The following is a 27,862-nucleotide window of genomic DNA, read 5'->3' as shown; positions in this document are numbered from 1 at the left end:
GGGCTTGTGCATGGGTATCTCTCAGGGCCCCTCCTCTGACTCAGACATCACAGGAGAGGTTGTGAATTCAGCACCACCCCCAGAACTCTTGTCAGAGCAATATTAAACATCATCACCATGAGCGATTTTGATTCATTTCTTTATTAATATAGAAAAGGAGCCCAAGGCAGCTGGACCAGTAGTACAAAGCACCAGGAGTTAATACTATTCTGGTGAAAGGGTTGGCTTTACAAAAGTGAAGAAGTAGGTGGGAGCTACCCTAGTTCTGGGGCCAGGCCCCGCCTACTGCCCAGAACCAGTCCCCGGGAGAGAGTGACAGGTAGGTCGGGGACAGATGAGCTGGAGACCAGAAGGACAGGCAGCAGGGATGGAGGGCCAGGCAATGAGAACCATCCTGTGGCTGATGAGGACAGGGAACTAACTGCTGGCTGGAGGCTCCCCACTGGATCCTGGGCAGAGGTTCACGTGAGCAGGCAAAAAACCCTGCAGATACTAGAGACAATGGGGATCCAGACACGGCTTGGGGTTGAAGGGCCTTCCCTTCTCTCCATCAGGGGTCACTGTTCTCAGTACTGTGTGGGTGGGGCTTCAGGGCCCAAGGCACAGAGGGAGGCCAGAGGCCTCCCAGTGGGAGAAAGAAGGGGCAGGGAAGGAAGCACTTGAGTGTTCCGGGCTTAGGCAGCCAGGGCTGAGACACAGCAGGAAAACAGAATCCTCGTACAAAGAGGCTGGAATGTGCGGCCAGGTGGGCTTATCCTTGGCCAGGACCAGCCCCGTGACCTCCATGTCTGCCTCAAACCTTAGCAAACAGAGTCCGCCAGGAGCCCTGAGCTGTTTCTCCATGGACCAGCCATGCCCTGCCCTTTGCCTCCTCTGCTAATGAGAGCTTTTGATATGACCTCTTAGGTCACGAGAGCTCCAGGACCTGCTCTTGGTAGCTCCCCAACCAGCCCCTGAACAGAACTGGCATGGGCTGGGGGGTCAGGGGTGATGGAGGGGGAAGATGTCCTGCATGGAACCTCCCCCTCCCCCTGCAGACACACTCCAGACCTGGGCAGGCTGTTAAGAGCCTCTCCTTTGTCCAGGAGGAGCAGCTGCCCTCCCTTGGCACAGGGGGGCGTGGCTTGGTGCAGTCCCCTCACAACCACCGCCTGGTGACGCCGGCATGGAGAGAATGGGGTGGCACTCTACAACCCTTTACGCTCTCCCGGGGTGGGGAGCGCAAGGCCTCTAGCAGCTTTTGCCTCCAGCCTTCAGTGTGGGGTCATAGTGCTCTTTGTTCTTCTGTGGTCCTGCCCTGGGGACAGCCCAAGACTCCACCTGGCTGGCACATGTTAGTCGGTGAGGAAAGGACAGAGGGGTAAGTAAGGAGACAGGAAGGTGAGAGCAACTCTCTGGCTTTCTCCTCGTCCTCCAGGAAGAGCAGCTCAATCGACTGAGTCGCAGATCTCCTCCACCACCGCGTTGAAGATGTGCGGCTGGTCTGCATACACGTGGTGCGAGGCACCCTCGATCTCCTATGGAGGGAGGACCCCGCCAGGGGCAGGATGGCCCTTTATTCTAGGCACTGGAAAGCAGCCACACCATTTCTTTTTCTTGTAAACCTGCTCGCCTGCTGCCCATAAGCACTTATTTTCTCTAAGACAACTGTCCACCTTTCTCCCCGTATCTTGCACTTCCCAGTGGCAACCAGTGAATCCCAATGTCTCATCCTTACTTCTCCTATGGTCCCTGATTGTATCTTTCCTTCCACACTAGTCCCACCATGCTCATGTCATCCACAGGTTCGATACCCAGGACCCGTGAGGCACCAGTCTAAGTAAGCACGAAGTGAAAATTCTTCAGTCATGTCTCTTTGTGATCCCATGGACTATAGCCCACCAGGCCCCTCTGTCCATGGACTTCTCCAGGCAAGAATACTGGAGTGGGTAGCCATAAGTAAGCACACTCCTTAGCAAATGAAGGTGGAGGCAGGAGAATGGTGGGAAGGCTTCTTGGCAGCCTCTATTGTACCCAGCTCTGATTTGGAGTGAGAATTACAGGGGAAGAGGGCAGCATGCTCCCTATGCCTGACAACTGGACAAGAACCTGCCTTTTAGCTTGACTGGCTACACAGAGGCAAGGAACCCTGAATTATGATATTACAGAGAGCCAACCCTTTCAAATTCATGACCCTATCTCAACCTTTCCACTCTTTCTCCCTGACTCTCCCATCACCCTTCGCTACCTGGTCTCTTAGCTACACTGAGTCAAATCAACACGTGCTGCATGTTGCAAGATTTCCACCTCAGTCTGTCTCCCCTGGTGGCAACATACCAAATCTCGGACGTAGGAATCCGGCCGCTGCAGCTTCACCTTTTTTCCCGTGCTGGTGTCTATCCAGGTGTTGGCCCCATAGATCATGGTGATGGGCACATCTTTTCGAATCAAGTGAATTCGCTCTAACATGGGGCGCCGGGCCCAGCCAAAGGACTCCATCATGGCTTTGAATGCCGTCTCCCCACTGGAAAAGCGAAACAGGGTGAGGCGATGAGTAAATGCCACAGCATAAAATGTCAATCTGTGGGTCCTCGGAGGCTGGGGCAGCATCTTTGGCCTCTTTTTGTTTACCTCCAAGCCCAGCACTAGGCTCAGTAAATATTAGGAAGATTACAAGACAGGACTGAATCTCCAGAGGGTCCGCACAGAGATGAGGTAGGAGGGACACACTTGTGAAAACCCCTTGGCACTGAGGAGTGCCATATTAACCTGTATTACATACAGGATAATATGTATTTAACAGCTATTGATGTGGCAGCCTGGGCGGAGGGTGGGCACATACGAACAAGACACACGCAGTGCCTGCCCTCCCGGAGTTCCCATTTTCCTCATCCTTCAGGCATTACATAATGAATTACAGGATTAACTTAACTTCAGATTTCCCAAGAATTATGAAAGGGTAGGGAGTTCTAGGAGAACACAGATTAGGGAGTTGGCTGGCTGGGGCTGGAGGAGAGGGTCGAAGGGCTCCTTGAAGTGGGCTCTGACGGGTAAGGCCTACAGAGGCACAGAGGGTTAACTGAGGAGCCTGGGGAATGAGACGTCAGGCTTGCGAGGACCCAGGGGGAGTTTGTGCTACCTGAGAAGCAAGGATGGCCAATCTAATCTACTTTGCTCCCTGGTCATTTCCTGAGGGAGAGCTTTCAGAGGCCGTATCGGGAGGGGTCTGCAAGGCTGGAGGGGAAGCCAGCTGTCCGGACGGCTCTGTCACTGCTGTGGGAAGCAGGGAAGGTTGGGGAGACTGGTACCCAGCAGGCTTGGTCTGTTCAGGGGTTATGTTCCCAGTCTCCTTAGCATCCCTGAGATGAAGGGGAGCCTGAGTTCTGCACAGGTCACCAGGAACAGAGTCCTTTTCTAAGACACTGCAGCACAGTGGGACAGTCATGGACTCTGGAGTCAGAGAGACATACCTTCAAATCCTGGTTCTACTTTCTTAGCAAGTTGTGGAACTAGAACACACCTTAGTTCTCTCATCTACAAACTGGAGAGAAATTATACCCACTTTTTGAGGTCATTATGGGGAAAATGAAAATATGTACAAAGCCCCTAAGTTTAGTGAAGCGAAATAAGTATCCCACCCCCAAAATAATTATTCTTTTGCTAAATTATGTTTTCCAAGGGAATGGTAACAGTTACCATGAACTCAAGATTACAACTCAAAAAGACTCAGGCGCTTATAAAATTGAGTGACAGTGTTTGGGGGAAGCGGCGGGTTATCACCAATATCATCTCTGCTTCTTCCAGGACCTAAGTGAGTTGTGTGACTACATACTCTGTGGTTTAGATGGGAGGCCATTCATTATACTGAAGTAGGACTGAGACTGGGGAACACTCTGGGGAAGGACTAGGGGTGGGCCTGCAAGGCCTCAGTGGGTATGAGACTGGCACTGAGCCCAGTTGAGAGGGATCACGAGCAGAAAGCTGATTTGACTGTTGAACTGAGTTTCTAGACTGCTGTTTAAGCAGGGCCTTTCCATCAGTTGAGCTTCTGAGGAACGCTAGATGGACAGTTCCCACGCTGCCTGAAAGCAGTCTGAATTTGAGGTTAATGCTCAGACAGTGCTACTGGAATGCAAAGTCCCAGTTGCTTCACAGCTTCAGGCTGAACAGGCCTGAAATGAGGCAGGGCAGTGCTGCTGCTCCCAGTGATCTTGGCTCGCCTGCGATGCCTCCTAGCAGCTTGGGGTGAACTCCCCACAGAGGTGGTGCCTCATGGTATCAGCAGCTCACATGGCACTGCCCAAGGGAAGATTACCTCCCTGACTCCACCCTGGCTGGTGGCTGCCAAGACTGCAGATCACAGGGTACGGGCCAGGGGCCCACTGTCTGAGTTGTCACAAACATAAACTTGTTCAGATTCTGGGGACATCCTCAGTTCTCCAAAAGACAGAAAAGGCATTCCTATCCCAACAGTAAATATTTCAAGGTGCACAAACATTATGTTTTAAAATGTATAATCTTTCCATCAGCAATTCTATTTGTAGGACTATAGCCTAGAGGTACAGTCACACATGTGCCAAGGAAGATATACAAGGAGGTTCTCTGAAGCAATATCACATGATATCTCAGACAGAAAATAACAAGAAAATGAGGGAATTACAGGTCTAGGACAGGAGAGGACTTGCTTCCTTTCTTTTCTTTCTTTTCCTTTACAACAATACCATGTTCATAATACTTCTTCAGTTAAAAAAAAAAAAAAAGATCTTTGCAGGTGTTTTCCAGACTCTTTGCCTGTCAGCCTAACTGCTTACCTCCAGGAAAGAGTAAGGGTCTTCCTCTATAGAGACAGGTGGTATGTTTAATTAATCTATTATCTTCTCCATCCCTTTTTGCCTATCCCTGGGGAAGTCTCTGGAAATAAGCAAGCCTGCTAACGCCTATGTTTCCCTAACTGGATGAGAGCTCTGTGGAAGAAAAAAAATACAGCACAGACTGATCCTGGGATAGTTCTGGAGTTTTCGCTCCAAATCCATCGACGCTGAGCTGACTCCCAGAGCTGCCCTCACCTGGGATTCTGTGCATTGCAGTGGTAGATATACTCTGATATAGTATCATCATCAAAGAAGTCTGCAAACTTGCGCTTGAAGTCCGGTCGGAATCGCTGTACCAGGCCGGGCCCTGGGAGAGAACAGAACGTGGGGGAGCCAGTTTGAGTGGGGAGGAAAGACCCCTGTCATTGTTTTAACAACTTTAACCAAACGTTATTTCTCTTAAGGGTTTGTTTGCTTTGTACACTTAAGGTTATAGTCACAGAGCATGTTAAGTCTTTTGGGAAGCTCCAGGTAACCTCAAACGAGAGTCAGTTAGTTGCCAAAGAATTTGGACAGTCTAAGGTCACTGAGGAACTGGATTACTTGCAGCTCAATGAAATCCCAAGATCCTTTCCTCCAAGGATCACAAACCCCACGAGAGTCCATGGTTGAGACGCTTTGCTTTTATGGTCTGAGCTATGTTCTTTCTCCCTGAGACCACCTGTGGCCTTTTAATCTTCTGAGGGTAGTGGATGGAACCAAGAGCCCTCTCAGGTTCAGGCCTGTAACAGAATACAAGTGATGAGGCAAACCTAACACTGGCATCTCAGACTCGGGGCAGTTTTAGAGAAATCTGTTCCTTTCACCTTTCTTTAAATAGTCCATACACAAGCAGCAGGGCACTTGAAACACACTGTAAAAATTGGGCCTAGTCTCCTGGCCTCTCTCTCTCTTCCGGTCTGCTCTCTCTGTGTGCGGAGGGGTGAGAGGGAGGTGTGGCAGGATCCCCTGGGCACTCGCCCTCCTCCATGGCTGCCAGCCACCTGCCCCTACCATACTAGCTCTGATGTCTATGCGTGGCCCTGGCCAGAGGCAAGTCCAGAAATGGGGACAGTGATTAGAACAGGGCTCCTGCCTGGAGGATTAGGGAAGGTCTGCTGGAGTGCACAGTGCTGGGCACCCTAAGCAGACCAGTCCTCTGCCCGTTTAGTACCCTTTGGCACCTGTGTCTCTTGTTTTCCTTCCTTTCTCCCCAGACTCCTACCTTTTGCTCATATGCTCGCTTTTCTCTTCTACCCAGAGCCATTCTGTGTCTCTTGAAGGGCCTAGAGAGACAACTCTTATTCAGCCACTAGCAGTTAACCCCTAATAATTGGCTGCTGAACATTACCGTGTATATATAAGCCATCAGTGCAAGATAGAGCGTCGCCCACCTTTACCATAAAGGGAAGCTGCTTTTACTTCCTTAAAAGGCTCCTCTCCAGACAGGAAGGTGCCAGTAGTGTGAGGTCAGAAGGCTGGGGCCTACTAAATTTATGCACTCTAGCTGCCCTGCCTCCTTCCTCCCTTCACTCACAGGATTTGCTAACAGCTACTAAGTGGTGATGTGGTGTCTGACTAGGGCAGGGCATGGTGTAGAGGGGCTTGCCTGCCTCTGTAGGTGATGCTGGAGGCTCTGGTTCTGACCTCTCCTGGCAACAGATGCTGGGTGAGTTGCAGAGATGGGATCCATAGTGACCATGTTGAAACACCAACAGCTGCCACAAACCCACACATGTAGCATAAAAACTCAGTAGAGGAAGAGTCATCTCGAAACCCCTTTCTCTCTCTCTGGGGACACAGAGTAGAAGTTCTGCTCCATCTGTCTCTTGAATAGAAAAACTTTTTCCGTGCAGATTAAGGGGGGAAAAAAAACCTTCTGAAACTGCCGACCAAGACATTTAGTCCAGATTAACAGCTTTAAATAATAACGCTAGGCTTATTCCCACTTTTTATGAACAAAAGGGGATGGTGAGCGTCCAGACGCAGGGGGGCTTCTAGAATGGGACAGCTGTGGTTGGAGGAGACAGTTTCTCTATCTGCAGGCTACTCACCCCAGGGCCCAGCGACTCGAAGAACAGCCAGTGGATTGGAACGCCCTAGGACAGAGGCCACAGCCTTGACCCAGGTCGGGGGTGCACGGACCTGACTGGGGTCAGCTGGTCGGAGGGGAAAGCCCCACGGGTCCACCAGGATGAGGTGTTTAACTCTAAAGGAGGGAAAGGGAGAAGACAAGCTTTCTTTGCTTGAAGGTACCATAGCCCTAAGTTGAGGAAGAGAACAACTGGAGATGAGTAATGGAAGACTCCCAGCAAGGCACTATTGTGATGCAGACAGGTGGCTCCTCCTTACCTGTCAGGGTACTTGATCGAGTAGGAAGTGGCCAGGAATCCTCCCAGACTGTGCCCCAGGAGGATCATACTGGGGATTCCCATGCTCTCCCGCCACGTCTCTATTGAGGTCACAAACTCGTCCTCGGCCCCCTCTGGATCCCTGGGGAACGTTGGCCTCGAGCTTCGCCCGAAGCCTAGCAGATCGAAGGTGTGCAATGTGCGGCGGGTGCTCAGTGAATCCATGTTGAGGATCCAGAGGCCCACGCCGCCCCCGAAGCCGTGCACCATCACCAGTGGGGTGCGGTCCCTGAGCTCAGGGCTCACTGTCACTGTCCAGATCTTGTTCTGGTTTGGGAGGGACACATATCGAGCCAGGAACTTGTTCTGGAGGCCTGGGGAGAGGGGGTCCAGGGCAGAGGATAAGACTGTGTGCTGACCGCATGATCTTTTTGCTTGGACCCTCACTTTTTAGCCCTCTCTCATCCCCAAACCCTTCCTGGCCTCTCTCACCTTTCCTTTTACAACTCTCTGATCATACAGCCTAAGAGTTCAACTCCAAGTACAATTTGTAGATGTCTAGTGTTAGTAGTCTTAATTGCTCAGTTGTGTCTGACTCTTTGCCACCTCACGAACTGTAGCCTGCCAGGCTCCTCTGTCATTGGATTCTCCAGGCAAAAATACTGGAGTAGATTGCCATACCCTTCTCCAGAGGATCCTCCTGATGCAGGGATCGAACCCAGGTCTCCTGCGTTGCAAGCAGATTCTCTACCATTTGAAGGGAAGATCCTTGTAGATATCCGTAGGCGTTAAGAGGGGCCATTGTATTCCTTGGGCTCCCTTTGGGTCCAGGGTAGAAGTGACCCCACAGAGCTCTGGCATTCATCACTCTTGTACCTGTATATGCCTGGGGCTTGACGGAGGGAGAGTGTGTCCTCACTGAGGGTATCTGGGAGGGTCAAGCCAGGTCCTTCTTAGGGAAAGATGAAGGTGGGCAGTGTTTGCTCTGCTGGCGTGAAGACAGTCACACAACAGAGCTACCTGAGGTAAGTCACATGGATTTCAGACAAAGGCTTGAAAACTGACTGTTCTGTGGCTATACTTACTCAGGCCCATAAGAGAGAGAGTAGCCACGGCTAGGGCAATAGGTGCAGAGCAAGAAAGATCATATGAGAAATATGGGAAGATGGGGCCCAAGGGTCTTGTTTGAGCTGGTGGCTGCTGGTGCTCCTAGGGGGATGCCCTGACCCCACAGAACATTGCCTAGGAGAGCTGGCCAGTGGGAATCCCCAACTACTCTGGTAACTGGATGAAGGGGAAGGGTGACTTATTGGGTAGAATACAAGGAACAGTATTATTAGAGAATATAGGATTGCTGGTCCTTGGCTAGGAAGGTGGTAAATCTAAGTGTTTGTCTGATGAGAAAGGGAGAAATGGAAAAAGAATAAGAGAAGGAAGAAGTGAATGTGTATTTGCACACATTGTGTGTTAATAGCTGGTACAGGGTTTGAGGTGAAGTTGTGGGATGTGGCAGAATGGTTTCTGCTGGAGAGTTTCTGTTCTGATGGACAGGGCAGGAGATGTTAAGGAACTGCTATCATAGAATGTGCATCCTCTGCCCAAATTGCCTCCCTCCAATCATGGACATCCCTTCCTTCCACATTGAGCATTGTCGACCAAGAATCAGTGGGCTCAGTGGGCCAGGCTCTGGGAAGACCCTGTATCCTGGGGCTCCTGAAGGAGGTGGCACAAGCCACCTTCTACTTACACTGGAGGATCCTGGCTTCTACATTCTTCAGTTGAGACATGGAAGTGGGGCGCCAAGTGGGCAGCCAGCTGCTCAGCCAGCCTTGAGGCCTGGGACAGGAACACACAGAAACATTCACTAGCAATATTGCAAACATTGATACCCCCAGTCTTGCTGGCAGTTACAAAAGAGTTATCAGGGTTCAGGGTGTTTCCCAGGCTCAGGAAACCTGCCCCTGTGGCAGTCAGCAATTCCATGGCTGCCTGATACACTGTTACTCTTCTCTGGTAAATGGTTATTAGCAACAACATACCCTTTGTTGCAACAGATACTCAGAATACTATGTGTACAGCACTTTACAGTTTATAAAGCTCTTTCACATTTTTTATCTCATTTGAGCTTTACAACTCCCCTTTGTTATTGGTTATTATAATGTTCAAGGAGGTTACAAGGAGGGGAAAAAAAACCAACTTTTAACTAATGTTTCAGTTTTCCTTTGCCATCCCTAGGACTGTATGTTCCTTTAGAGTAGGACAAATTCCCATGCCACTTGCCCTCCTGGCAGAGTACCAGGGTTGGTGTATGCCTGCTTCCCAGCCCCTGGGAGTCCAGAGCACTGTGTCAGTGGCCAGTGGGGCTCTCAGGCAATCAGTCCAGCCTTGAATGATGTGTTGGGATAGGCAGGGAGTAAGAGGAGGGAGACCTGGGTTCAAGCTCAGTTTTGATGCCCTGATAGGACACATGTTGCCTCTGGCCTTGTTTCCAGATTATAAAATGAGTAGAAATTTCGCCACCAATGGCTTGCAGTAAAACAGGTAAGATAACCTATCTTGTTTTCTACTTTACAGCCAGGGGACTTTAAGTCATTGCAGGGTACAGGTTGAACGTACCAGTATTAGAGTAATGTTTTAAAAACCCTAGAGTTACGTCATAGTAATGTCATTTATGAGCAGAGTGGTGTTGGCCTGATAAATAATCTGTCTTTGAGCATCCAGATATGAAAGGAATCTCATAAGGTGCCCGGGATAAAACAGATGCTCAATGAATCGCTTTTGTTATTCCTCTTCCATCCCATATTTTTCTTTTCTTGAACTCTGCCTGGCTGAAGTGGATTTCAGGATGGACATTACCAGCTACAGGAAGGGCCTGTATACATCAGAATAGTCAAGCAGGGGCATTCTGTGAAGGAGTGAGGGCAACTACTACTAATCCCCTCTCGCTACACACTGGGCTGCATTATTTGAACTGCAGAATTTTAGATTAGGCTACTTCCGTAGAAATCTAGTCCAGCCTCTTAATTTAACAGATGAGCAAAGTGATGCCCCAAGAGGCCGTACATCTAGTTAAAGAAAAAGAAGCAGAACCAGGACCTGGATCTCAAATCCAGGTTTCAGGTATTCCCTGGTGGTCCAGTGGTTAGGACTCTGTGCTTTCACTGCTGGGAAACAAGGCCCAAAAAAATAAAGTCAAATCCAGGTTTCTCCTTGTGTTTCCTCTGGACATTCCAGCCTCAGCTTTTTAAGGCCACACATGGATACTCAATATACAACTAGTTTTACACTTGCCTGCTTTCTGAAAGAACATGTGACCTAAAGCCAAAGGTCAGAGTTCTAATCCTGGCATCACTACTCACCAGCAATGTGTCCTTAGCACATTATTTAGCCTTTCTCTGTCAGAGTTTCCTCATCTTTAAAAGGGAGGTAATAATAGTATCTACTTCATAGAGTTGTCATAAAGATCAAATAAATTAAAGCACAGAATAATGCCTAGCATAATACACACTTTCAGTAAATGTTCTTTCCCCTGGCCAAATCATAAACTATCCATATTCTGTGCTTTTCAAGTAGCAAATCTCAGTTACTCAAATCTTAAGAGGTTTGAATTACTGGAGCTACAGCTGAAACTGGTCCATCAATGGCTTTGGCCAGATGAGAACTGTTGGTCTCAATTCTATGAAGACTCAGAACCCTTCAAATGATCCACTGGAATTCCTTACAGGCTTGAAGTGTGGGCACCAAGACCATAGAATGTTGCTGGTCTTAGGAGACAAACTTTCTCTCCATCCTACAGAGACTGTGACAAGTCAGAACATGTCATCTGGACCCCACATGGCCTCGTATCTGCCCAAAGCAGCACTCAGGAGAGATGCTGTCCCAAGGAACAACAGCATCATGGGCTGCTCTGCAGAGATCTTCAGATACCCTGCCTCTCTTCTTCACTGAAAATGTTACCAGTAAAGTGCTGGAAGTAGCACCTGGCACACTATTGCTCAGTACCCCTGGGGAGATGTGGAGGCCTGCGGTGGGAAACTGAGGCAAGAAGCAAAGTGGTCCCTTAGCCACAAGCTTAGCCTGACTAGGGTGGTCTCATCCCTCTAGGATCTTTACCCTGATGGTGGGTGAGCCAGAAGAGCTTCTGTGCTGTAAGAACCCTGTTCTAGACCTCTGTGATATTGGGGTCTAACTTCTTTGGACACTGGATTCTTCATTTGTAGAAAGAAACTGCACTGACTGAATATCAACTCTAATATTATTCTGTGTTTCCCTAAGTCATTGTAGGTATTGTAAATTTCCTCTTGAAAGCATCATTTTGGAAAGTACCACTCTCCTTGGCAATTCCTTCAAGCCTGGGAAGCTATTACTGACATAACGTTATTAGTTTTGCAAGCAGCTCCAAAATGGGGGGAACACGGGATTCAGGAAAGGCCCAGTTCTGGTATAACCCGGGCTTGGGTGGAAGCTGAGTCATTCTCCTAGCAACTTTTCCTTGTTCCTATCAGACGGTGAACTGCTTGCCACACCACCTACAGGTGGCATCCCAAACTTGATGTCATTGAGATCGCGGTAACAAAATCCAAAAGCTCTAATTCTGAAACCATAGCATTAAGGAGATTGTTAATGATGATTAAAAACTATCAACTAGGATTGCTGGCGACTAAGCGTCTCGCCGGGCGAAAGCTAAAGGAACTTGCAAGCCTATTAACCCAGACCAATCCCAGCCCAGAGGAGCCCTCTCTCCGCTTTCCAAGCCTTCGCGTTGCGGGGCTAAGCGATGCTCTTCCCACACCTCTGACTCGCGTCGGGGAGCAAACGCAGACTAGCCACAGACCTGGCTGCTACCCCCGCACCCGCGTCCACACACGCTTGCTTTGAGGGATCTGAGACATCATCACTAAATCTAATCCCAGGGCGCAGGCTTTAGAGGGGAGCGAGGAATAATCGCCGAGACTAAAGTGGAAAGTAAGAATCGCTGGGCTGCAGGCAAGCGTTATCTTCCATCACTCCCTAGGCTCCGCGGCCGCAACTCCTGGGCAAAAGCAAGCAAGCAAACGCAGCCCCCAGCCCTCCCCGGAAGCCGACCTGAAAAGGAAAGGCGGGAAGATGTCTACAACTGTTCCTCAGCCACAGACAGTCCCAGGTTCACGGCCCCGAGAGAGAGAAGGAGAGAGAGAAAAGAGACAAGGTTAACTCACTGCTGCTCCAGATCATCGGCCATAGTAAACAAGCCCTGCCGGGTCGAGCTGAGCCAGCCCATCCCTCCACCTGACGCCAGCACCAGCTGACCGAGAAAAGCGTCGGATAACAAAGTGGGGCGTGGCCAGCGCCGCGGCCGGGGAGGCGGGGTCGCAGGACTCAGGCTGGGCCGGCTGGGACACGTGAGCTGTCTCTGAACCCCTCCTAAGCTAGGACCGCAGTCCGGCCACACATTTGGGGACAGTGAGGGAGGTAAGGAGTACTGAAACTACGAGTTCCTCCGTCAAACCTCCATTCTCTGGTAATTAAAAGGTAACAGAATTACCCCTGCACGCTCCCACAATCTTCCCTATTACAGACCCCAGTCCTCCCAGGTCCTTTCCTTAGCGTTCCTTCTAACCAGATGCTTAAGATGTTTGTGTACACAGTACCAACGGTGGAACGCTCCTACGAAGGGCCTGGGGGCTTGTGGCCCAAATAGACTGCTAGATTTTGTAAATAAAACCAGGACGCCTAGTTAAGGTTGAATTTCAGATAAACACCAACTACTTTTTTAGAGTAAGTCTGTCCTGTGCAATATTTGGGACATAACTGAGCATCCTGTATTTTATCTGGCCACCCCAAACTTAAGCCACGCCTGCCAAGATGAACATTCCTCAGCCCCGGGGATGTCTTTGGCCCCAGCCTGGTTCTCAGGAACAAGGTGGCTCAACCCCAGGTCTCCATCAGTTTGGACGATCCCTGCCTCCCCTCCCCCCAGGAAGGAAGCTGAAGAACTAACCTGTAAACCTGGGTCGGTTTTAAGTAGCTGGAATGGGGGTTGGGGGAGGTGGTGAGGGGGAGAGAGGTCCTGATTGGTTTGCTCAGCAGAGGAGCCAAATCTTAAGGCTGGCTGGCTCCAGAACTTGCTTGAACTGGATAACAAGGCCTGATGTCCCTGAAGCGGGCATCCTCTTGATAAGGTTAAAACCAGACTAGAAGTAGTGGAGGGTGGGAGAATACTGATGGTAGGGTTTGTCAAGGTGGGTTTTTTTGGTTTGTTTTTTTTTTAGGCTTTCTGCTGGACTCAGAAGAGTCTGAGATTTCTTCTTTCATGTAACACAGTGTTAAATTGACCTTATTATCATTATAAGGGCAGGAAGTTCAAGAGAATGGGTATTTAATACACTACTGATACTATGTATGAAATAGGTTAACAAAGGTCCGTCTAGTCAAGGCTATGGTTTTTCCTGTGGTCATGTATGGATGTGAGAGTTGGACTGTGAAGAAGGCTGAGCGCCGAAGAATTGCTGCTTTTGAACTGTGGTGTTGGAGAAGACTCTTGAGGGTCCCTCGGACTGCAAGGAGATCCAACCAGTCCATTCTGAAGGAGATCAGCCCTGGGATTTCTTTGGAAGGAATGATGCTAAAGCTGAAACTCCAGTACTTTGGCCACCTCATGCAAAGAGTTGACTCACTGGTAAAGACTCCGATGCTGGGACGGATTGGGGGCAGGAGGAGAAGGGGACGACAGAGGATGAGATGGCTGGATGGCATCACTGACTTGATGGACATGAGTCTCAGTAAACTCCAGGAGTTGGTAATGGACAGGGAGGCCTGGTGTGTTGCGATTCATGGGGTCGCAAAGAGTCGGACACGACTGAGCGACTGATCTGATCTGATCTGAATGAGAACCTACTGTATAGCTCAAGGAACTCAGTGCTCTGTGGTGACCTAAGTGAGAAGGAAATCCAAAAAGAGGGTATATATGTATACGTATAGCTGATTCTCTTTGCTGTCCAACAGAAACTAACACAACATTGTAAAGCAGGAGGGAAAGGGTCCCCACTCCAGTGTTCTGGCCTGGAGAATTCCATGGACTGTATAGTCCACGGGATCAAGCAAAGAGTAGAACAGGACTGAGTGACTTTCACTTTCACACTCCAATAAAAATTAATTAAAAAGAGAGAATGGAAAAAAAAAAAAAAAAAGAATGGGCATTTTTAGAGCTTAGGGGTCTGGGAATTTGCAAGGTATGGGGCAAAGTAGTACTAACAAAAGAGGACCCATCTTGTCACTTGTTCTTACCACAGAGTGGTCCTAAACCTCAGGGTGCATGACCATCATCTGGAGGGCTTGTTTAAAAATTCAGGTTTCCAGGACTTCCCTGGCAGTCCAGTGGTTAAGTCCATGCTTCCAATGCAGGCTTTGAACCCTGGTTGGGAAACTAAGATCCCACATGCCTGTGAGGTGCAGCCAAGGAAAAAAAAAAAAGTTTCTAAAACCCTACCCTCTGAGATTCTAATTCATTAAGTTTGGTTTGATGCTAATAGCTGCATTTTTAGGAAGCACTTCAGATGCTAAAGTTCAGTAGGACTCATTGGAAATTAGAAGATAGTTTCTAGGGTCAGAATTCTGGGTGCAATTTTGGCTTTGCGGCTTATCTGCTACATGTTTGTGAGTAAATTATATAGCATCTCTAAATTTTCTTCCTCTGTCTCCTATCTTGTTGTAAGAATTAACCAAGATAATTCAAACATGTAGTACATTTGTTTATGCTAAAAAGTTACTATTATTATTAACATACCTATTCAAAGCCCAGCATTATGTTAAGCACTGCTACTGCTACTGCTAAGTCGCTTCAGTTGTGTCTGACTCTGTGCGACCCCATAGACGGCGGCCCACCAGGCTCCCCGGTCCCTGGGATTCTCCAGGCAAGAACACTGGAGTGGGTTGCCATTTCCTTCTCCAATGCATGAAAGGGAAAAGTGAAAGTGAAGTCGCCCAGTCATGTCCGACTCTTCTCGACCCCATGGTCTGTAGCCTACCAGGCTCCTCCGTCCATGGGATTTTCCAGGCAGGAGTACTGGAGTGGGGTGCCATTGCCTTCTCCAATGTTAAGCACTAAGAACACCATTATCAAAAGTAAAGAAACAGGGACTTTCCTGGTAGTCCAGTGGCTAAGACTCATTTCGTTGCAACAACATATCCTGCATGATGCAACTGGAACCTGATTCAGCCAAATTAATTAATTATAAAAAACACACACCAAAAAAACCAAGGTGCTAAGTGTTATGAAAAGGGAATGTTGCGTATAATTCCAATAAACAAAGAATGTTACCTGCCGTTCCAGTAAACAATGAATGTTGCCTGCCATCAGGCCATCAGCCAGAGCAACTGCTGGCTGCCCACTCAGCCCACCCCTCCATGGTGTGCCCTGAAGGGAATTCAGGATGGAGATAAACAGGAAACTGTCTGTCTTAGATAGTTAAGGTGCATATCTAAGGAATAATTCTTATAGGTAGTCAAGGACTAAAATCACTAACTTGAGATGTCTGGTTTTTGTGATTTCCATGTTCTACTACATGTCTCCACCCCCTGACACCCCCACCCCCACCCCCCATCCCCAGCAGAAACTGCAATATATCCTGGCTCCTCCCTTTTGGGAGCAGTTCCTCAAAGCAGTCTGAGAGGCTGTCTTCTGGGTTATAGTCCTCAGTAAGGTCCCCAAATAAAACTTAACTCTCAACTTTCAGTTTGTGCAATTTTTCTCTGATTGACAGTGTCAAGGGCTTTTGGAAGCTGTACCATACAGGATATTCCAGGTTACATCACTGTTAGACAGGTTAACAGAATCTCCCACTTTTCAGAAAACCTGTAAGATGTAGAACTTTTCACTTTCATGCATTGGAGAAGGAAATGGCAACCCACTCCAGTGTTCTTCCCTGGAGAATCCCAGGGACGGGGGAGACTGGTGGGCTGCCGTCTATGGGGTCGCACAGAGTCAGACACAACTGAAGCGACTTAGCAGCAGCAGCAGCAGACCTGGCTGAGCACTGAAGAATTGATGCTTTTGAACTGTCATGTTGGAGAAGACTCTTGAGAGTCCCTTGGACTGCAAGGAGATCCAACCAGTCCATCCTAAAGGAGATCAGTCCTGGGTGTTCATTGGACAGACTGATGCTGAAGCTGAAATGCCACCTGATGTGAAGAACTGATTCATTTGAAAAGACCCTGATGCTAGGAAAGATTGAAGGTGGGAGGAGAAGGAGATGACAGAGGATGAGATGGTTGGATCGCATCACTGACTCAATAGACATGAGTTTGAGTAAGCTCTGGGAGTTGGTGATGGACAGGGAGGCCTGGCGTGCTGCAGTTCATGGGGTCGCAAAGAGTCAGACACAACTGAGCGACTGAACTGAATTCAACTGATGACCTGGCTGGAACTGATATTAGATCTCTCGAGACCTCATCTTTTGAGGCAGTACAGAGGTGTTTGTATTTTGTCTTTGTGTGCCAAATCAGCTCTACTGTAGAGGTTGGTCATGAGTAGGAAACTTGAACATGTGGAAAATGCCTTTTATAACTAAAGTTAAGAGATCTCTTAAGATGTCCCTGTTACTGAACTGAACTCGTGTCCACTCGCTGAGCAGCAAAGCTAATTTGTTGACACTGGGTTGTGGTGAAGGAAAGTATAGTGGTTATTGTAGGCTCCTAGCCAGAAGTACAAGTGGCTTCTGCTCAGAAGACCTGAACTCCCTGAAGGCTTTCAGGAAAGGGTTATTATTTTTTCTTCTTAAAAAAAACTTATTAAAATTTTTAAAAATCAATGTATTTTAATAGATATTGTGACTTCCCTGGTGGCTCAGACAGTAAAGCGTCTGCCTACCATGCGGGAGACCCACGTTCGATCCCTAGGTTGGGAAGATCCTCTGGAGAAGGAAATGGCAATGCACTCCAATACTCTTGCCTGGAAAATCCCATGGATGGAGGAGTGTGGTGGGCTATAGTTCATGGGGTCGCAAAGAGTCAGACACGACTGAGCACTTTTTTTTTTTTAATAGAAGTATAATTGATTTACAATGTTGCATTGGTTTTTTCTGTACAGCAGAGTGATTCAGTTATACACATACATACATTCTTAAAGGCAACATTTGAGGTGAGGGTTACAAGGTGCATGACTTTCTTCTGATTGGTTGGTGGTGAGCTAACAGGGTGAGGTTTCAGGAATTTTAATCATCAGCCTTCTGGTTCCAAGCAGTCTGAGGTCTATGAGCTTGCGTTCAGCATGTAGTCACAATCCTCCACCTGGATTGGGGGCATTAGTTCCTGGAGAACACCTCAAACATAAATTTCAGATCATTATGTATGTCCTTTGGGGAGGAACCAGGGCTGCTTTAAATTGTTTCTTAACTGCCGGTCTTTTGTTTCTGTATTCCCTCATCTCCCTAATGAGTAACCGCTTGGGTCTGCTCTTTGGCACTCAGGGAAGGCCTAGGAGACCAAAGACTTTTTCTAAAAAATGATTTTATTTATTTATTTATTTTTGGCTGTGTTGGGTCTTCCTTGCTGCTCGGACTTTTCTCTAGTTGGGGCTACTCTTTGTTGCAGTAAACAAACTTCTCATTGCCATGGCTTCTCTTGTGCAGCATAAGCTCTGGGCTTGTGGGCTCCAGTAGCTGTGGCTCATGGGCTCAGTAGTTGCAGTTCCAGGGCCCTAGAGCACAGGCTCAAGAGCTGTGGTACAAGGGCATGTGGGCTTTTCCCAGATCAGGGATCAAACCCATGTCTCCTGGCTTGGCAGGCGGGTTCTTTACCACTGAGCCACCAGGGAAGCCACAAAGCCTTTTTCTTCAAACAAGAAACGGGGACACAGAGGAGCTTTTGTACCAGGGAGGGTCCTATAGGGCTCTGCTTGGTTTCATCCCCAGAGCTGAGATATCTCAGGGTTAGGCTGGATCTGTTAGAATTATAGAATGGAGAAGACTCTCAGGGCCTGCTCTAGGCAGGCCTCTGGGGAGAAACACAAGGTACTTGTTTCTCCCCAGCTTCAAGACAAAATACACTGTGTACAAGTGTATCTTTTACCTCTAACATATGTGATATTATGTATGATTTTATGTATGATTAAAGTATGAATATGGTCTTTATGAATGGAAACTAATTTTTAACAAACCCTCTTTCCTGTGCCTGTAAATCACATTAAATTTTTTGGAAATAGGTGGAATTGATGACCTGATAACTTATGTCTGCCAGGGATAGATTGTGCTTTGGTTTCAAACGAGTGTCATTGCCTTTTGAATGAACTATGAATAAGGTCTGACCCTCAGATTAAACAAAGAAAGTGAGTAAAATAGCTCTAAAGTCGCTCTCTCCAATATGATAGCTGTTAGCCACATGTGGCTACTTGCTGCTGCTGCTGCTAAGTCATGTCAGTCGTGTTCGACTCTGTGCGACCCCAGAGATGGCAGCCCACCAGGCTCCGCCGTCCCTGGGATTTTCCAGGCAAGAATACTGGAGTGGGTTGCCATTGCCTTCTCCGCATGTGGCTACTTAGATTTGAATTAATTAAAAAAATCAAAGTTCCTTAGTCACATTAGCTACATTTCAAGCACCCAACAGCCACCCACGTGTCTAGTGGCTACCGTATATTGCATGGCACAGAGGCTTTTTTATCATCACAGAAAATTCTTTTGGACAGTGTTGCTCAAGCAGTGAAGATTTCAGTCCCATGTTATGGAGAGTGTTTGGCCCTTGGAAAGGACAATATGGTAAACTCTCTTATGGATGTCAGGGAGGAAGCAAGATTGAGGGGTTCTCTTTATGGGACTCCCTAAGACTAGAAGGGAAGAAAATGAAAGGAGCCTGTAAAGTTATTCTGTTCTATCAGGGACTACAAGGACAGTTATGTTAGGATGAAGTGATATGGGCTTACTGAAGCTATTTGCTGCTGTACTAGGGCTTAGATCAGAAACTTGATACTTGAGAAATTTGACTTTGTGCTGTTTGCAATTAGATTCCTCAACATTTTTTTTTAAAAGAAAATAATAACCTATTTATTATATTAGAAAACAAAGTAAAAGAAAAGAAGATTCCTTTTTCTGTACTCAAACAACAACACTTCTGACACCAAATGTGTGGATTTTCCCATACGAGGCATTTTCCCAGTTCTCAGTCAACACCAACTCGGTGTTCCTAATATTACTCGGTTCTGGCACTGACTGCCCTGACTTAGTGCAGATGCCACAGGTTAAGGACTCAGTCCCACAAGACTCTCCCCTCCTTCTACTTTAGATGCCAATCTCAAGTTCAGGTTTCACCTGTGCCTCTTATCACCGGCTATAACTTGGAGGTTCCCAAGGCCCCCTCCTAAGGTTTGATAACTTACTGCAATGGTTCACAGGCCCCAGGAAAACAATTTACTTACAAATGTTAAAGAAGAAACAACAGGGAATTCCCTGGTAGTCCAGTGGTTAGGACTTCGTGCTTTCACTGCCAAGGATGTGGGTTCAGTCCCTGGTTAGGGAACTAAAAAACAAAAACAAAACAAACAAAAAGCAACCAAGCAAAAAAACACAACAGGTCCAAAATGGAGTCACTTGTGCTAAAACCAATTTCTAATTAGACAGTGCAGAATTTTCTAGTCAGGACCAATGAGATGCTTTCCATCCTCCAAAGAAAGATTAGGTAATTTGTCAAAAGGACCCATTCTGTCTCCCATAGGTAGGTTATCTAAACCTGAAATAATCTTTTTATTTATTTATTGCTTTTTTGACTGTGCTGAAAGGCAAGCAGGATCTTAGTTCCCTGACCAGGGATCAAACCTCTGCCCCCTGCTGCAGAGGAAACATGGAGACTTAAGCACTGGACTACCAGGGAAGTCCTGAAATAATCTTTTTTGTTTATGATTTTTTTTGTCTTGCTCCTGAAAACCTCTCCCTTTCTGTAACTCTGGAGCTCTTCTCTACTGGTAAGTTGGGATGCTGCCTGATTCATGAGTTGTTCAGTAAAGGCAGTTAGATCTTTAAAATTTACTTTGTTGAATTCTTGCTAACACTAGATTACTGGTTTATTATAAAAAGATACAATTTAGAAACAGCCATAAGGAACAGATGCACAGGGTGAGATACAGGGGAAAAGGCACATAACTTCCTTTATCTTTTAGATTGTGTCACCCTCCCAGCATCTAAATGTGATCAGCAACTCACAAGTTCTCAGAACCCCTTTGGTTAGAGTTTTTTATGGAAGCTTCATTACATAGGCATGATTGATTATTTAATTGTCTACTGGTGATTGAATTCAATCTCCAGCCCTTCTCCCCTCACTGGACCTTGAGAAGGAAACGAAAGTTCCAACCTGGGAATCATGTGGTTGGCTCCCCTGGCATCCAGCCTCCATCCTTAGGGGCTTTCCAAAAGTCACTTCATTAATATAAACTCCAGTGTGGTGAAAGGGCCTTGTTATGAAAAGCAAAAGACATTCCTTCCACCTTTATTGCTCCGGAGCTATTTCAGAAACGGGACAAAAACAAATATAACAAAAGATGCTCCTATTGCTTTTACCACTTAGGAAATAATGAGGGTTGAAAGCTATGTGCCAGACCTGGAGATGAAGAACAAATATGTATTTCTTATTGTATCATACTGTCATACAAAGAAAGGGGGTTTTGGCCGCACTAGGCCAAAGTTTAAAGGGTGGAGCTGTTACATGCAATAGCAGAGAGAAGAAAAAAAAGGATTTGAAGGAGAAAGTGAAAATAAAAGGGAAAAGAACTGGAAAACAGACTTTTTCACACAAAGATTATCTTTAGAAGAGTCCTCTTTTTAGGAAGATATATGTTTCTTTTGATAAAGAATGTCATTTCTTACCATAGTGAGATACACTGTACATTCATGGCTTTTGTTTATCAGGGGAACTTCTTGACCTTCCACTTTCCCATTGTTTTATAATGTTGAGTGTTCAAGGGTAGCAGAATATGCCACCCCAAACTATGCCACTTTAGTATAGCATTATTTTGAGCTGAAGGCAACTGAGAAGACACAGATACAAGAAAAGTTCTGGACTTCCCTGGTGGTCCAGTGTTAAGAATTGCCTGCCAATGGAGGGGACACGGGTTCGATCCCTGATCCAGGAAGATTCTGCAGGCTGCTGGGCAACTAAGCCCGTGCTCCACAGCTACTGAGCCCACGCGCCGTAACCACTGAAGTCTGAATGCCTAAAGCCTCTGCTCCACAACAAGAGAAGCCACCTTAATAAGAAGTTCATGCACCACAACTAGAGAGGAGCCCCGTTCACCACAACTAGAGAAAGCCTGCGAGCAGCAAAGAAGACCTAGCACAGCCAAAACCAAAAATAAATAATTAAAAATAAAGGTTCTCTGCCCTCCTCTTATTTGCCTAAAAGCAGGACAGAAAGGTGTTCCTGCTCCTCTCTCTATTGCTGCTGCTGCTGCTAAGTCACTTCAGTCGTGTCCGACTCTGTGTGACCCCATAGACGGCAGCCCACCAGGCTCCCCGGTCCCTGGGATTCTCCAGGCAAGAACACTGGAGTGGGTTGCCATTTCCTTCTCCAATGCATGAAAGTGAAAAGTGAATGTCGAGTCGCTCAGTTGTGTCCAACCCTCAGCGACCCCATGGACTGCAGCCTACCAGGCTCCTCTGCCCATGGGATTTTCCAGGCAGGAGTACTGGAGTGGGGGTGCCATTGCCTTCTCCTAGGAAGGACAGAAAACTCTTGACCTTATCAGCCCAGAGAGGGCACCAGAGGAATCTACATAACAAACTTTACTAACTAGCCCTTATTTTTCATTAATGCTTAATATATTTACTTGCTCAACTTCATATATTTACTCACAACTTGCTTTCCTCTGTTATTTCTCTAAAAGTTTATTGCTTTCTTGGGTTAAGATACTACTGTTAAAAACAAGACAACAGGCTCAAAATGGAGTCACTTATGCTAACTTAATTACAATTTCAGTGCTCCCAGAGATGAAATCTTAAACCAGACAATCAGGGATTGCCTGATCAATACTGTGTGCATGCTCAGTCGCTTCAGTTATATCTGACTCTTTGCAACCCTGTGGACTGTAGCCTGCTAGGCTCCTCTGTCCATGGGATTCTCCAGGCAAGAATACTGGAGTAGTTTGCTGTACTATTAGGTAATCTGCCTGATAGATCCCTGCCATCCCCTAAAAGGATTTCCCTGGTGGTTCAGATGGTAAAGCATCTGCCTACAATGCAGGAGACCTGAGTTTGATTCCTGGGTCAGGGAGATCCTCTGGAGAAGGCAATGGCAACCCACTCCAGTACTCTTGCCTGGAAAATCCCATGGATGGAGGAGCCTGGTAGGCTATAGTCCATGGTGTTGCAAAGAGTTGGACATGACTGAGCAACTTCACTTCACTTTATTTCATCCCCTAAAGGAAAATGACCTTGCTGTAACTAATCTGATTTTTGTCTAGTATAATTAACTGTTCTGTCTCCTTTCTGCCTATAAAAGTCTCTTATTTTAGATAACTCCTCAGAGCACCTTTATATCTGTTGGTTGGATGCTACCTCATAAATTATTGAATAAAGCCAATAAAATCTTTACATTTGCTGAGTTGGATTTTGCTTTTTAACATTATATAAGCCCAAGTTCTGACCACCCTTTTGAGTCACTACTGACTGTTCCCCATGCATGTGCAATGCACATGTTAAGAAACATATTGGTTTTCCTCTTGTTAATCTGTCTTTCGTCAGTCTAATTATAGGCTCAATGAACCTGAGTAGAGGGAAACAGTTTTTCTTCTCTAACAGTGTTTTAGTAACAAAAGGTCTAAGTTCTACACTGATTTCAGCTTCAACCTAATTTGATTTGTCCTCTGAAAGCCATAAGAGTTGCAGTCCCTCCAGTACCCATTATTTTGCATGCCCAATTACTGGGGCTCTGTGCTTTGCCCAACTTCTAATTATTCAGAGAAATAACAAAGCAGACATAGTTAATTACCTGGGTTAACGATAGTTAATAAGAACAAATATTTCCTTAATATTTACTTTATGTCAAGTGCTGTGTTAGTTACTGTTAACATTATCTCATTTAATCCCCACAACCTTTGAACTAAAGAATGTCACGCTTGTCATGTATCTCTAAAAGGATTGAGTCATTAGTCACTGTGGTGGCTGACCTTCAACACACTCTGAAAGGAGTTGAGGGCAGAGATCAGGAATGAGGCACTCTGTGCTTTGGGAAAACTGGCAGAACAGGCCTTCAGATGGATATTTTCAGGAGAAAATTTGAATCCAGTTGAGACAGGAGGGAAGGAGGCAGGGCACAACCATTAAAAGAATGATACACAGGGGAATTTCCTGGTGGTCCAGTGGTTAGAACTTGGTGCTTTCACTGCAGGGGCCCAGGTTCAACCCCTGATGGAGGAACTAAGATCCCACAAGCCATGTGGCCTGCCCTCCATCCCCCTCCCTTCCCCCTCCCCCCACAAAAAAAAAAAAAAAATAGAGGATAAGAAAAATACCATTTAGAACCAAGTAGGCCCAAGATGGTGGGAGATTCAAATTCCAATAGACCTTGAGCCTCATTATAAGCTCACTGTAATACATGTGCATGCTCAATGACATACCCGCAGGCACCATAACAGTTCTGAGATTGGCCATCAAAGCCCCCAAAGTGAGAGGTAAACCAATTTCTAGAAACCCCCACTCCTTTCCCCAAATAGTTGGAATGATCTTCCTACTTGTTAGCCTATGAAATTACCCAACCTATAAAAACTATCAACCATGGGGCTTCTCTCCGAGATGGCCCACACTCTGTCTATGGAGTATGTAACTCCCTCAATAAATCTGCTTTCACTCTACTTCATCTAGTTCTTGAATTATTTCCTTTAGGAAGCCAAGGACCCTCACTTTGTGGCTTATCCCAGGGTCTTGCCGAAGACTTGGGAAGTGACCATCCTCTCATGCCCCATTTTCCTGCAACACAACTTCTTGCATTTCCCCATGCTTAGAAAAGCACTAAAATCATTAACTAAGACATCTGTGCCTTGTGACTAGCAGTAGCCCTCTACCAAGATGTGCTTGACAGCACTTACCCACTCTCTTCTCCACAATCAAAGACATGATCACCTCTCCCCTACCTCTTCAGAGCAGTTCCTCAGAGCTACCTGAGACAGTCTCTTGGGCTATGCTGCTGCTGCTGCTAAGTCGCTTCAGTCGTGTCCAAGTCTGTGCGACCCCAGAGACAGCAGCCCACCAGGCTTCCCCGTCCCTGGGATTCTCCAGGCAAGAACACTGGAGTGGGTTGCCATTTCCTTCTCCAGGGCATGAAAGTGAAAAGTGAAAGTGAAGTCGCTTAGTCATTCCTGACTCTTAGCGACCCCATGGACTGCAGCCTACCAGGCTCCTCTGTCCATGGATTTTCCAGGCAAGAGTACTGGAGTGGGGTGCCATTGCCTTCTCCGCTCTTGGGCTATAGTCCTCAGTAAATCCCCAAGTAAAACTGAAACTCACAGCTCTCACATTGTGCATTTTTACTTCAGTCAACAATCCAATAAGCCAGGTATTGTTCTTTACATCTTGAACAAGAGGAAAATGAAGCTGTCAGACTAACTAACTTGTTCTGGATTAGAGAACCAGTCAACAGCAGGGCTTCCCTGGTGGCTCGGTGGTAAAGAATCTGCCTGCCAATGCAGGACACATGGGTTTGGTCTGGAAGATTTTCTGGAGAAGGAAATGGCAACCCACTCCAGTATTCCTGTCTGGGAAATCCCAAAGACAGAGGAGCCTGGCAGGCTACAGTCCACGGGGTCGCAAAGAGTCGGACATGACTTAGCGACTAAACAACAACAAAACAGCAGAATCAAGGCTCAAATCCAGGATTGTCTGAGTCTTGAGTATGTCCACTACTTAGGATGTGACTTTTTACATAGAGATTCTGATTTAAAATATTGAAACTAACACCAGTATTAGCAATTTCCCACTGAGAGATCAGTCAAAAAAATGTTTCAATGATTATAGAATTGTTGCTGGAAGGGGGACCCCTTCCAGGGCCCAAAACTGGGCTCTTTTCTAACACTCGGAAATGAATTGTCCGAGGAGACACATGTGCTGACAAAGCAAGAGATTTTATTTGGAAAGGGCACCGGGGTGGACAGCAGTAGGGTAAGGGAACCCAGGAGAACCGCTCTGTCGCGTGGTTCGCAGTCTCGGGTTTTATGGTGATGGGATTAGTTTCCAGGTGGTCTTTGGCCAATCATTCTAATTCAGAGTCTTTCCTGGTGGCACACGTATCGCTCAGCCAAGATGGATGCTAGCGAGAGGGATTCTGGGAAGTGTACGGACATGCGGTGTCCTCAGTGTCTCCTTTTGACCTTTCCGGAACTCTTCCAGTTGGTGGTGGCTTACTAGTTCCATATTCCTTACCAGGATCTCCTGTCATAAAACAACTCATGCAAATAGTTACTATGGTGCCTGGCCAGGGTGGGCGGTTTTCAATCAGTGTGCTTCCCCTAACAGAATAATAAACTGAACACAGAAGACTACTTGCTGTTTTAAGTAGTCAAGAAAGCTTTAGTTCATTATATCAGTGTTTGACTTTGCAGATCTCAGAAAAGTATGTATTCAGTAAGTGAATTTGATGTTTTTCATCTCTTCCGCTTTCCCCCTTTGGGAGTTCCTGTGGAGATGCTAATGATGATAGTAGATAAGGATCAAAGGTAGACAAAACATAAGGGAGAGACTACTGGAAGGAGCCCGGATGATTCCCCTCAGGAATCCACTCCTTAATGATTAAACAGCATCCGCCTAGTCTTTAAAGTTTGAAGTTGAATACTGGTGAGGAAGCTATCGTCCTACTTACTGATGAGGCAGGGAGAAAGTTTCAACTTGTCAGAGAAACTGAGGCTTCTTGCCTTATTATATTGAAATTCAGAACTGGCATGGTTATGCACTTTTTTCTCAGCAATATAAGAGAGTTTAGATTGAAGTTCTGATAACAGTGTAAATCTCCATGAGTGTGAATATGAATATATCTTCAAATAGATTATAAAGTTTTTTGAGGACATGGATTACATCTCTTCTTTCTAGAACTAAGCAAGGTTTTGCTCATGACTGTTAATCAGTACATTTGTGATGCTCATTTGGTTCCAGTTTAAACACAAATAATAAGTGAAAATGAATGAAGGAAACTTGCTGTTTTAGGAATTTTGCTTGAATGCCTAGAATAGTTCAAAGTTATTAAATGTAAGCTGTAAAAATACCTGGTTCATGTACCACTTGTAGTTCAGAGGGAGAAAGACTAGGTCTGGAAGGTCAGATTCATATGAAATTAAAATGCAGAAAATGCCAGAAATTAAGGTATATCTTATTTTTCAAAAAGTTAAAATGCTAGATATGAATAGTTGATCTCACTTGTTAAAATACAAACCCTCAAACCTTCATAGTTTCCTCTGCAAAATAAGTTGGAGCTGGTAGGGTTTGAACAAGGCACCAGGCAATGCTCTTACAGACCTTTCAGAGCTGTCATTCTGGGATAGTACGACAGGTTCAAGATGATAGCTTGGGAATAGAAGGCTGCTAAACTTAGAGAAGGAAATGGCAACCCACTCCAGTGTTCTTGCCTGGAGAATCCCAGGGACGGGGGAGCCTGGTGGGCTGCCATCTATGGGGTCGCACAGAGTCGGACACGACTGAAGAGACTTAGCAGCAGCAGCAGCATACTTGATCATACACCCTTATGCAATTTAATGGACTTTCTCCCCGCCCCTGCCCATCACCAGCTCTTTTAAGACTATATCATATTTCCCTGAGGATACCTACAATCTAGCATAACGACCTGCTGCTGCTGCTAAGTCACTTCAGTCGTGTCCGACTCTGTGCGACCCCATAGACGGCAGCCCAACAGGCTCCCCCGTCCCTGGGATTCTCCAGGCAAGAACACTGGAGTGGGTTGCTATTTCCTTCTTCAATGCATGAAAGTGAAAAGTGAAAGTGAAGTCGCTCAGTCGTGTCCAACTCTTAGCGTAACGACCTACAATTTAGCAAAATGGGGGCTGGAGGAGGCGTCCAATAAATGTCTGCTGATTGAATGAACACCTGCGGGACTAGGTTTTACCGCACTTATTTCTATGCGTCCTCAAGAGGTCAGCTCCCAAATCGAGTTCAGGGTCTGGCGGAGGTTCTCGCACCTTCGCACCGCACTTGCCTTCTGCAATAACCAAGTCTAAACCGATGCCTTCGCAGTGACCGGCTCCGGTGGTTCTCACTGCGGGACAACTTGAGTTCCTCTAATGATCTGGGACAGGCATCTGCAGTCAGTGCCCTTAACAGATTTAGGGCCGAGCGGGTACCGAAACCCAGGAAGCGCCAGACATTGACTTAAAGCAGATCCAATTAGGACGCCCAAGAACCAAAGAAAGCCGGAACCCTCGGGTAGCCACGCTGTCCTCTGAAAAACCTATCCTCCTCTTCCTCCCACGCTACCCTGTTGCTAGAGCAACTGTGGGCGTCACTAACCTGACGGCGGAAACAGGACAAAAAGAGTACACGTCTCCAGCTCCAGGACAGATCCGTTGCGCAGGCGCACTAGCTTTCTCTGGCTATAGTTCTCCTGCAGTAGACGTATTCTGCGTCTGCGCATTACTTATTTCGCGCCATGGCCGGCCTATACGCCTGCGCAAAGTGGCAACTCGAGGAGGGCGGAGCTTGCATATTAGCTGTACGCATGCGCCGAGCC

The 27,862-nt window shown here is 46.8% G+C and overlaps 1 protein-coding gene across 4 annotated transcripts; it reads right to left on the bottom strand.

Moving 5' to 3' along the window:
• Window positions 1-125: 125 nt before the first annotated feature.
• Window positions 126-27,743, bottom strand: ABHD4 (abhydrolase domain containing 4, N-acyl phospholipase B). Of its 4 annotated transcripts, XM_086322310.1 has the most exons (8): window positions 27,643-27,743; window positions 19,566-19,666; window positions 8,928-9,016; window positions 7,182-7,554; window positions 6,884-7,038; window positions 5,046-5,157; window positions 2,317-2,503; window positions 126-1,517 (listed from the first exon to the last, which is right to left on the bottom strand). In XM_086322310.1, exons 3-8 carry the CDS (start codon window positions 8,965-8,967, stop codon window positions 1,428-1,430), a joined length of 957 nt encoding a protein of 318 aa, XP_086178436.1. In that variant the 5' UTR covers window positions 8,968-9,016; window positions 19,566-19,666; window positions 27,643-27,743; the 3' UTR covers window positions 126-1,427. The 4 variants fall into 4 exon arrangements, with proteins under 4 accessions (XP_086178436.1, XP_086178434.1, XP_086178435.1 ...); XM_086322308.1 differs by lacking the exons at window positions 19,566-19,666; window positions 27,643-27,743 and adding an exon at window positions 12,379-12,459; XM_086322309.1 differs by lacking the exons at window positions 19,566-19,666; window positions 27,643-27,743 and adding an exon at window positions 12,266-12,408.
• Window positions 27,744-27,862: the final 119 nt, after the last annotated feature.

The sequence above is a fragment of the Bos grunniens genome, chromosome 10 (genome assembly GCF_055505025.1).
Source record: "Bos grunniens cultivar Pamir isolate PY7600 chromosome 10, Bosgru_T2T1.0, whole genome shotgun sequence".
Classification (NCBI taxonomy): Eukaryota; Metazoa; Chordata; class Mammalia; order Artiodactyla; family Bovidae; genus Bos; species Bos grunniens.
The sequence above is the reverse complement of the archived record's forward strand: the minus strand, read 5'-3'. Positions and strand labels throughout refer to the sequence as shown.